The sequence below is a fragment of the Brassica rapa genome, chromosome A03 (assembly GCF_000309985.2).
Source record: "Brassica rapa cultivar Chiifu-401-42 chromosome A03, CAAS_Brap_v3.01, whole genome shotgun sequence".
Taxonomy (NCBI): Eukaryota; Viridiplantae; Streptophyta; class Magnoliopsida; order Brassicales; family Brassicaceae; genus Brassica; species Brassica rapa.
The window spans coordinates 28,805,936-28,816,255 of NC_024797.2; the positions used below are offsets into that span (position 1 = coordinate 28,805,936).

Below are 10,320 nucleotides of genomic sequence, written 5' to 3' on the forward strand. Positions count from 1 at the left end.
GGGTGCTTCCCCTGTAACTGTTTTTGTGCCCTTCTGCCTTTTCTAGACAGAACCGCTGTGTATTCAAGATCATCTCCTGGGTCAGAGTCCTCCGCAGACTCTGCTTCTGAAGCGGAGGAAGTGTCCGGAATGTGCTATGCACCTGAAGACTCCGACGAAGAGCTCAGACCGGAATCAGAAGAGGAGATCGTCTTCTTCTTCTTTTCCTTTCCCTGTCCCGCCTTCTCCTTTCCCCGTTTCTTGGAGAAAGCCTCGACTGGAGAAGCCAAGTAATCCTTAGCGTCTTTTGCAGAGGGAGGGACACTAAGCTCATGTGAAGAGATATTTTTCTTCTTTTTCTTATTCTTCAGAGAGTTCCAAGAGGGCGGGGGAGTGGCTTCCTCAAATGGGGGGATCAACTTATCTTCTTTCACATCTTTAGCTGCTGAGCGCTTGTTCCGGGGATAGACCTCAGTCAAGTGGGTAGTAGACTTGCAGCTGGTACAAGTGATAGGGGCAGTGGGGCATCGCCTGATAGTGTGACCGCCCTTTTGGGAGAATGTACACGTCGGAAAGAACCACAAACATGAGACTTCAACTCTAACAATCTCACTGTTGTCAAACTGAGTGTTCACCGTTTCAGGGAGAGGTGTTTGGAAGTCGATGATGGTGAAAACCTTTGTAACCTCCAGATCAGTCATGTTTGCTGTTGAGGGGTGAAAATATAATGGGTCTCCCACGAGGCCGCCTACATGTTCTAGAGATTCCTCATTGAAGAAGTGTGGAGGGACTCCCCACAGCTCCAACCAGACATGAGCTTCCACAAGCTCAGGCATCTGCGGAGTGAAGCCAGGGGAATAATCCACAACAAACATAGTTTGGCCTTCTATGTGCCACATTCCTTGGCCCAGAACCCGAGCTCTAGTTGCAGGGCATGGAACTTTGATGAGGACAGTTTTGGGACTTAGCTTAGAGATGGTAATATCTCTGCGCTTTGAGCTCCATATCTCATTGAGGATAGAATGAAGGGCACCATGGAACGGGAGGTTTCCGTGGAACTGGCCCACAATAAATGTCTCCTATTTTTTTCTGGTTGCGCGCAATGACGTCGTTTGGTATCTTCATGCACCATTCACCAGAATCGAGCAAGAAAGGAGTAACCTTTTTGGACATCCTATGCAGTGTACCTTTCGCCTTGTCCCTTCACGAAGGGCGAGAGGTGGAGGTTAGATCTACATCCACTGGGGCAGCTGGAGAAGAGGCTGAGGCAGCAGGAGCAACCCTAGCACCTGAATTGAAGGTCACTGGATCTGGGCCAACGGCACTTGAAACAGCAAGAGAGGCATCCGAAGAGGCCACATGAGCAGGCGGAGGTTCAGATCTGGTGGTTTTCTGAGAATCGACCGGAGGGGGCGAACGCTCAGTCCCAACAGTAGCAGAATCCAAAGCAGAAGGGGATTAGAGAACATGGATTTTCGCAGCTAGGGCAGGAGGGAGCTTTTTGGAGGCCTTCAGCTTGCCCATCGGAGCTAGAGGGGGTGGCTGCCGCCACTGACGACGACAGAGGTCGAGGAAAGAAATGGTTTACTTTTTCGTTTTTTTAGAGGAGAGAAAAAAAAAAGACTCCAATTTCTTGTGTTTGTTTTCTTTTATTTTAATATTCGCAACATACGGAAACAAATAAACTAGTCTATGGTATAATAATTTTGAAGCTATCCTTGAACATTCGGTCAACTACTAAGTTAGCGAACATAGTGGAGCATTTTGTAAGATGTATTTAACCAAGTGGCATACTTAAAGAAGATGTCAACCATGATTAAAGATTCAGAATATAGTGATTTTTTTTTTGAAAATTTAGATAGAAAGGAAAAGATGAAAGACCTACGTACTCCACACGAAAGAAAAATTGTGAAAAGGATGAAAATCACAAATAGACCGTAATAAACCTAAATCTCTTGAAAAACGTTCAATGAGGCGCACATCATAGATAGTTGTAGGTGGTGTAGAGATATATCAATGTATAGGACTTTTATTATGAAAATTATATTTAAAAAACATGCGGATAAAAGTCTTTATCATCAATGCACAAATTAAAAGTAAGTAAATGAAAAAAAAAATGAAGTTTACATCCGCTTGGGTCTTTCTTGACCACGTTTTTTCTTCTTATTACAGGTCTTTGCATAAATCTAAGTGGACATAAAAACACTTTAAAGAACAGATGAATATATTTTCTTTTGGATAAAAAACTTTTAGAACAAAAGGAACTGCACGTCGAGAGCGACAATAATAGCAACGTGGTGAGAAACGAGGACTGGTTTGCATCACTTCAATTATCAGTTCATCATAATAAGTGGTTATGCGTCGTCCAGGCATGAGAAGTGAGAATTCGCCGAGAACACACTTGGTATGAAAAGCAATACAACAATCGTCACATTTGTAGAACCAATATTTTTCTACACTTTCCTCGCATATATCACACCAATACTCTCCTTTTATATTGACTCTGTAACATAAAGAGAGTGGATGTTCGTCATACCAATGTTTTGTTGTTTTCGGCAAAACAACACACTTGGGATCTAGCCCAAATTTACAGTCATCACAGTAAAATATTGTTGAATAACTCCTAATTCCGCAAGCAGCACATGTCTTTCCATTCCCGTAAATGTAGTACAAGGGACACCCATGACTTTCGTGGACGATAGGTTCAGAAAGTGCAGCACATTTTACATCTATCTTGACATATTTAGTAATATACCTAAAGCCACTGGAAAGGTTAGAACACATCGAACACTTAAACTGCGTCATGTCATCTACTAAAGTTAATGGCTTATCACGATAGATATGCCGTTTCTTCCTAGGAAGATTAGCACATGTGTTGTGGAGAATGAAATCGCATTGCACACAACTGTAGAATGCTTGATAAGTTATAGGTGAGACACAAGCTTCACAACGAATGTTTCCACCGCATGTGATGTTTTCCTTGTTGAGCTGCAGATAGTGTTCCTCGTGACTAAAATGATGTATTAGGTTTTCATCTATCACCTTAAATGGTTTGATTTCTTGAAATTCTTCAGGTATCCCTTTGAGTTCTAACTTGTCCCAGACATCATCTCGTATTGCACAGTTAGAATGAATGGCATAATTAGGACAAATCGAGCAAGAATATGCCCCATATGACCAATCAACCTTTTTGTGGCATATTCCGCATACCCAACTCCCGGGATTAAGATGTGGACGCCTAGAAAGACGATGATCGTGACGATTAATGTTTATGATCTCTGGTAAGTCAATACAACTTTGATGGATCATGAAATCACATTGTTGACATGAATAAGGACTTCGATCACCAGCCAACCCACAAGCATCACAGTTGAAAGAGACAATCCTTGGCATAAGACTGATTTGATGGTCATGAGCCTTAGAAAATAGGATTGTAAGCGGTGGAGGATTCTTTACACAAGCAACATCCACACTAAATTTACAGATTGAACAATGATAAAATCTTCGCCATAATACGTCTCCACATATACGACATTTCCCATCAGAGAAATGATGTTCTTCACTTGTAAGGCAGTACTTAAGAGGGTGTTTAGGGTGAAAAGTATGAGTTATATCTAGAGGAAGGTTAGAACATTCAAAGTGGAATTTCAGTTGACACTGAGAACATTTGTAAAGATATCTAGTACAAAATAATTTGCAAAAGTCACATGTGCCATAGTTAACGTTGTTCAGGTGGACAAGAGAGTGTTCATGGGCTTTGGGATGTTCAATAACATCTGGTGGTGGATTTTTGATACATGCCGTATCAACAACAAATTCACATATAGGACAATGATAAAACATATTATACAATTTCTGTCCACACAACTTACAGGTTTTACTCTCATATTGCTTCTCCATGATAACGAGGTGGAGAGGGTGTTCAGGATGAGATGGGTAGTTGATCTTTAAAGATGACTCTGCACATTCTTTGTGAAAAAAGATTGTACATTCGTAGCAACGGTAGCCATCTTTGACGTAACCACTTTCTCTATAGCAACCATTGCAACTGCGAACCCAAGGCGTAGGGTATAAAGGGTGTTTGTGAGTTGGTAGTTTTATTCTAATCATGGTGATAACGTTTGTGATAATGTTGAGCACGCTGATCGATGTATTTATACTAACTTATATTGATCTTAATATTTCTACATTAACTCCGCAACAGGCAAAATATTCTTGATCATAAGCAAATAACAAGAAAGGAATGCATGCTAAACTGATGAATATGTTTCTCCTCTAACAAACGTTATCCGCTACTTTCTTGAATATGAATTAATATACATTCTTTCTTGATATTTACGCATGAATTTTTAATATGCTTTGTCATCAGATAAACTTTAATAAAAAAAGACAAACAAAAAGAATTCTAGCAAAAAAGTCCCAACAAATAACTCATTTTATTCAAGTTGTAGATTTCCTCATTTTGCTTAACTCCAATATTGAACGAGTTGTAGTCGGTGGAATAGCACTATATTCATTCGAGTTGATACCATATGATCAAACTTTTTTGTCATTTTAGAGAAAACTCGAAGTAAAAGGAAGATTATGACATCATATATGATATCAAGTATCAACAAGAAAGGAGAAGCTAGGTAGACAAAGAAAAGAAAAAAACAATTGGCGACTACAATGGAAAAATGACATTGTTTCTACCTTTTCAACATTTGACATTTAACATTTTTTAAACGGGAAAATCGCATTTTAAATTCTGAAAATGTCACATTTTCGCACTTTAAACACTTAACGTTTTTTACAAGTACTTTAAACCTTGAAAGTGATATTTTTATCATAACAAACCTACAATGAGGTTTACTTGTTTACCAAATCAACGAAGTGACATGTACTGTTCATTTTATGATGACATGTCGGTTTTTTTCTTTTTTCTCTTAAAAAAAATATATCGAAAAAATCGAAAAAATCAATTTTTTAAAAAAATTCAAAAAATATAAAAATAACATTTAAAAATTAAAAATAAAATAAAATAAAATATTTTTTAAAAAATAATCCAATTATAAACTAATAAATATATATAATATAATAACTTGAATGGTGATACTAGATTCTGTTTTTTTTTTTGATTTTTTTTTTTAATTTTTGATTTATTAATACTTAACTTGTTAAATTTTTGTGAAACATGAAAATATCTCATAGACCACTTAAAATGTTTTTGACCTTAAATGAAATATTGTAAGTTAGTTTGAAATATAATTAAGAGATAGAGAGGTATGTCTTTAGATTTGTATATGTTGGGTTTTGGTATGAGTGGAGCTTCTTAGATAAGTAACATATATTTTAGTTTCTCTAAATTTTGATTAGTTATTTATTTAATTTCAAAGTTATTTACTATTTTTAAGAACTTCACTTATAAGTTAATTTCTTTTTAAGCAAACTTAAAATTACTAAATAAATATCATTTTAATAAATAATACCAATAATACGATTAATTTTGAAAATTTAACAAGTTAAGAATTAATAAATCAAAAAAATTAAAAAAAATCAAAAACCAAAATCTAGAATCAGCTTTCAAGTTATTATATTATATATACTTATTGGTTTATAATTGGATTAATTTTTAAAAATATTTTTTTTATTTTAAATTTTGAAATGTTATTTTTTATATTTTTTTTTGAAATTTTAGATTTTTTTCGATTTTTTCAATTTTTTCAAATTTTCTATGTATTTTATTTTTTATTTAAAATAAAAAACCAACACGTCATCACAAAATGAACAGTACAAATCATCTAATTGACTTGGAGGTTTGTTATGATAAAAATGTCACTTTTAAGGTTTAAAATTCTAGTCAAAAACATTTGGTGTTTAAAGTGCAAAAATATGATATTCTCAGAGTTTAAAATGCGATTTTCCCTTTTTTAAACCAACAAATACAAATACAGATCTGGTGGATAAGTCAACGGCTTGCGGTCAACGTGTCATTTGTTATAGACAAAAAGGGGGACTCGCTCTAACCCAAAGTCACCGAATCAATATTTATACGTTGCTCTAAACTCAAACTACTGATAATGTCAGTGCCGTCCAAAATAAAAATAATACCGTTTCATAAAGCTAGTTATAATAAGAGTAATAAAGTTAAACAAAATACGCATATATGGGTAAACGATGCCTGATTAACCTAAATTATACCTAATTTCGTTTTGTTGTTAATAGAAAGTAAATAAATAATCATACTGTGGGTATATCTCAGCTTAGGAGAGCACGTGTTGGTCCATGAATCCATCTTTCTCTCGAGACCCTACCATCGTCATCGCGTTCTATCTTAAATTTACCAGTTTGCCACTTCCAAGAAACTTCTTGTCCTTTTTAGAAACGTGTTATTTCCTAAAGCAGTCTACTTCAAATATTTTTATATGACTAACGCAATATTACGAATATTCCCAAAAAATTGTCAAATGCATAGAAGAGTACAAGATTACACCAACCATTGTTTCCTTACCGCGTAAATCTTTGAATAATGCAAAATAAAGCTTAATACTTTGAAATCAAATTAATCCTTCGACTCGGACATTACTTTCATAACACTGTACATTATATTCGACTTGGGAGCAGAGGTCTTAATCAAACAAGGACGCAATATTCAACCAATATCTTTATGTAATAAAAACTAAAAGTTACAAACTTAATATTAAAATCAACAAATTACCAATTTTCTTTCAAATTGAAAAAGTACTTTTGACTTTAATTACGCTAATGTCAAATAGTCTCACTACATTTACTTAGGTTCATCATTCTAGATGTGTAAATCTATTTTTGTATATTTTTTATAATTTGATACCTTTGGTCTTAGAGAAAAATATGAAAAACTAAATTGATAAAAGAAATGAACCGATAACATTTAAAAATTCACACATGGATACAAATATTTTAAAATAATTAGACTTTTACTTGTAATTTTTATTAAATAAAATTATTATATAATTTTGATGATGAAATGCACAAAATATTATCTAACCAAAATATAAAAATAATTGATTTGTTTGGATATTCATATTTTCCATGTATATGGTTGAAGAAATTTAATATAGTCATTTAGTAAATTTTTTATATTTATGTATAAATTTTATTTTTGTAAATTTTTCTTTTTAATGAAAACAGACATATGTTGAAAATATTTATGTTTATAATTATAAATAAAAAGGAAGCTTAAATTATAAATTGAATTTAAATTTTAAGGAAAAAAAAAGGAAACTAGTTTTTTTTAATAATGGTAATTACATATAATATATTTATTTTATTAAAAATATTTTTGATTTATCAAATAATATTACAGAGATATTAATACTATAAATATTATTGTCAAAAGGACCAGTAGACCTTTCATAATATCTTACAGCATTCCAAATTTATTATTGTTATATTTCATTGTTGTGCATTAACTATGCATAAAGAATCTGATAGTTAACGCTTTATTTTTTTTTATCTAAATCCAACATGTTAAGCCTAACAATTTTACGTACACAAAGGCCGAAACAACAAACGAGCCAACACGAAGAAAAAACTATGGACCAAAACATTTGGGCCAACTTAAGGAAAATAACTATAGGTCGTCAGTCCATAGAGATAAACCGTCGAGGAGAGAGGGACGCGTCACCCACTGCTCGTCCGGCGATTCATGTACATGTGTCAAAATGATGGTCCACTTTCGTCCACCAAAAGCAAGGAGGCTCCACCGTTAGCAGAGATCGATGAAACAGTTGCTCATCCAGAACAAGCTTCAAAGAAATCCAATTGTCCACCGGATTTACGCTTCAGAGAAAAAAGATAATCATCTACAATCGATTTATTCATCGCCGGTTTTCCTTCGTCCAAACTGTTATTTTTTATGATAGATGTAAACTCGAAGATGAAAAACTTGGAAAGAGAGAGAAACAATTCGACAAAGAGAAAAAAGAGAGACGATTGAACAGAAAAGGTCAGAAGAAGCGTAGATTGATGGCAGCGGGAAAACACGATTGCTGAATATATAAGCAATGCGGAGACAAAAATCAGTCATCCTTTGCCTGGAGAAGGCGAGAACGCTGGAGTCGGATGAACCGAAACCGTAAGTAAAACGTCCATCTCTCTCCATCTCAGACAAGCTCTCACCTCTTTGAAAGATATTTTATTGTTAAGAGAGGAAGAAGAATGGAGAAAAAATTCTCTCACTACTAGGAAAGAGGAGAGAGATCCCTCGATAGTTAGCGCTTTATCAAAACATGTTCTTCTTTTTGTCAGTTTATGATATTAATCAAACAAGTTTTACTCGGTGCAATCTCTCGATGAACCAGTGACGAGTAAACGCTTTGTCTAAAACAAAATAGAACACAAAATAATAATAAAATAATTAAAAAGGATAGTCAAAGTCACCATCAAACCAGTCTCCCTCACCGCGTTCACACCTTAACGCGCTTCCTTCGTCTCTGCATCTTCTTCTCTTCTCGCAGCCAAAGAAACCATTTTTATAAATGTCTGAAACCAGAACCATCGAAACCCAAAATCATTGTCCGAATTCAAACACTTTGGAAACTTTTAAAGTTTGGTTTCACATCTAAACACAGTCAAATCACTTTTCAAACTAAAAGTCAAACTCTGGAGAATAAACTATTTCCCTCTTTAATGGAAGTCTCTGCTTTCCCATTCCCATACCTACAAGACGACGAGTGTTCCCATCTCCTTGGTCTATTTCAGGACATGGACTCTGCTCCTTCTGGTTTCGAATTCGAAAATGTTGGTAACGACAACACTAGGAAACGCCCAAGAAAGGAAGAAGAAGCTGTGAATGGTAGTGATAAGGCTGCATCTGGAGATATACTGGCATTGGACGAGGAAGCTAAACAGCAAGTGAAGACAATGGATGGTTACTACAACCAGTTGCAAGAACCCGATGTTGCTCGTCCTAAACGACAACGTAAAGCATCGGTTGAGGAAACCGCCTCCGCTGCTTCGGACATCGCCAGCGGTTCCGGGTCTGGACCGAGTCACCACAGGAGGCTGTGGGTGAAGGAACGTACGACGGACTGGTGGGACCGAGTAAGCCGGCCGGACTTCCCGGAGGAGGAGTTCCGGCGAGAGTTTCGGATGAGCAGACCGACGTTCGATCTGATATGCGAGGAGCTGGACGCGACGGTGACGAAGAAAAACACGATGCTCCGCGACGCGATCCCAGCTCCCAAACGCGTCGCCGTCTGCGTTTGGCGTTTGGCAACAGGAGCTCCGCTTCGCCACGTGTCAGAACGCTTCGGGCTGGGGATCTCCACGTGTCACAAGCTCGTCATAGAGGTCTGCCGCGCGATCTACGACGTCATGATGCCCAAGTATCTCCTCTGGCCATCGTCGGATTCGGAGATCCAATCGACGAAAAGAAAATTCGAATCGAATCACAAAATCCCAAACGTCGTCGGATCGATCTACACCACTCATATCCCCATCATCGCTCCGAAAGTCCACGTGGCGGCTTATTTCAACAAGAGGCACACGGAGAGAAACCAGAAGACGTCGTACTCGATCACGGTCCAGGGGGTGGTCAACGCCGAGGGGATCTTCACCGACGTCTGCATCGGGAACCCGGGGTCCCTCACCGACGATCAGATCCTCGATAAATCCTCGCTTTCCAACCAACGCGCGGCGCGTGGGATGCTACGCGACGGGTGGATCGTCGGGAACGGTGGCTTCCCGTTGACGGACTGGCTTCTGGTGCCGTACGCGAGGCAGAATCTGACGTGGACGCAGCACGGGTTCAACGAGAGCGTGGGCGGGATTCAGAAGGTGGCGACGGAGGCGTTCGGGAGGTTGAAAGGGCGGTGGGCTTGTCTGCAGAAGAGGACGGAGGTTAAGCTGCAGGATCTTCCGTACGTGCTGGGTGCTTGCTGCGTGTTGCATAACATTTGTGAGATGAGGAAGGAGGAGATGGTGGAGGGGGTGAAGTTCGAGGTGTTTGATGATGTGACTGTGCCTGAGGATAATATACGATCTGTGGCTGCGTCTAGCGCGAGGGATCAAATCTCTCATAATCTCTTGCATCGTGGCCTCGCCGGGACAAGGACTCTGTAACTAAAATGTGGACTCTGTTTTGTCTTGATACTGATTTTTATTTTTTTTTGCAAAATTCTTTTTCCAGATTAGTTAATACTTAGAAGAGATTGGATACAAAAAAAAAAAGCATAGTTGATTTGAGTGTAGTCATTGGCTGGATTTGTTTGTACTATTATATTGGCAATGTGTAATCTTTAGTTCTCTATACAAATTGAATTTAAAACCTTCGAAAGCATTTTTTTCTTTCTTTTTGATTTTTCATTCATGGTGGAAAGT

The 10,320-nt window shown here is 37.3% G+C and overlaps 2 protein-coding genes across 2 annotated transcripts; one reads left to right on the top strand and one right to left on the bottom strand.

Annotated features, from left to right (window-relative positions):
- Window positions 1-2,011: 2,011 nt before the first annotated feature.
- LOC103862149 lies at window positions 2,012-8,908 on the bottom strand. The gene is made up of 2 exons (XM_033287250.1): window positions 8,659-8,908; window positions 2,012-8,481 (listed from the first exon to the last, which is right to left on the bottom strand). Exon 2 carries the CDS (start codon window positions 4,087-4,089, stop codon window positions 2,146-2,148), a length of 1,944 nt encoding a protein of 647 aa, XP_033143141.1. The 5' UTR covers window positions 4,090-8,481; window positions 8,659-8,908; the 3' UTR covers window positions 2,012-2,145.
- LOC103861909 (protein ALP1-like) lies at window positions 8,488-10,279 on the top strand. Its single transcript, XM_009139619.3, has one exon. It carries the CDS (start codon window positions 8,629-8,631, stop codon window positions 10,060-10,062), a length of 1,434 nt encoding a protein of 477 aa, XP_009137867.1. The 5' UTR covers window positions 8,488-8,628; the 3' UTR covers window positions 10,063-10,279.
- The last annotated feature ends 41 nt before the right edge of the window (window positions 10,280-10,320 follow it).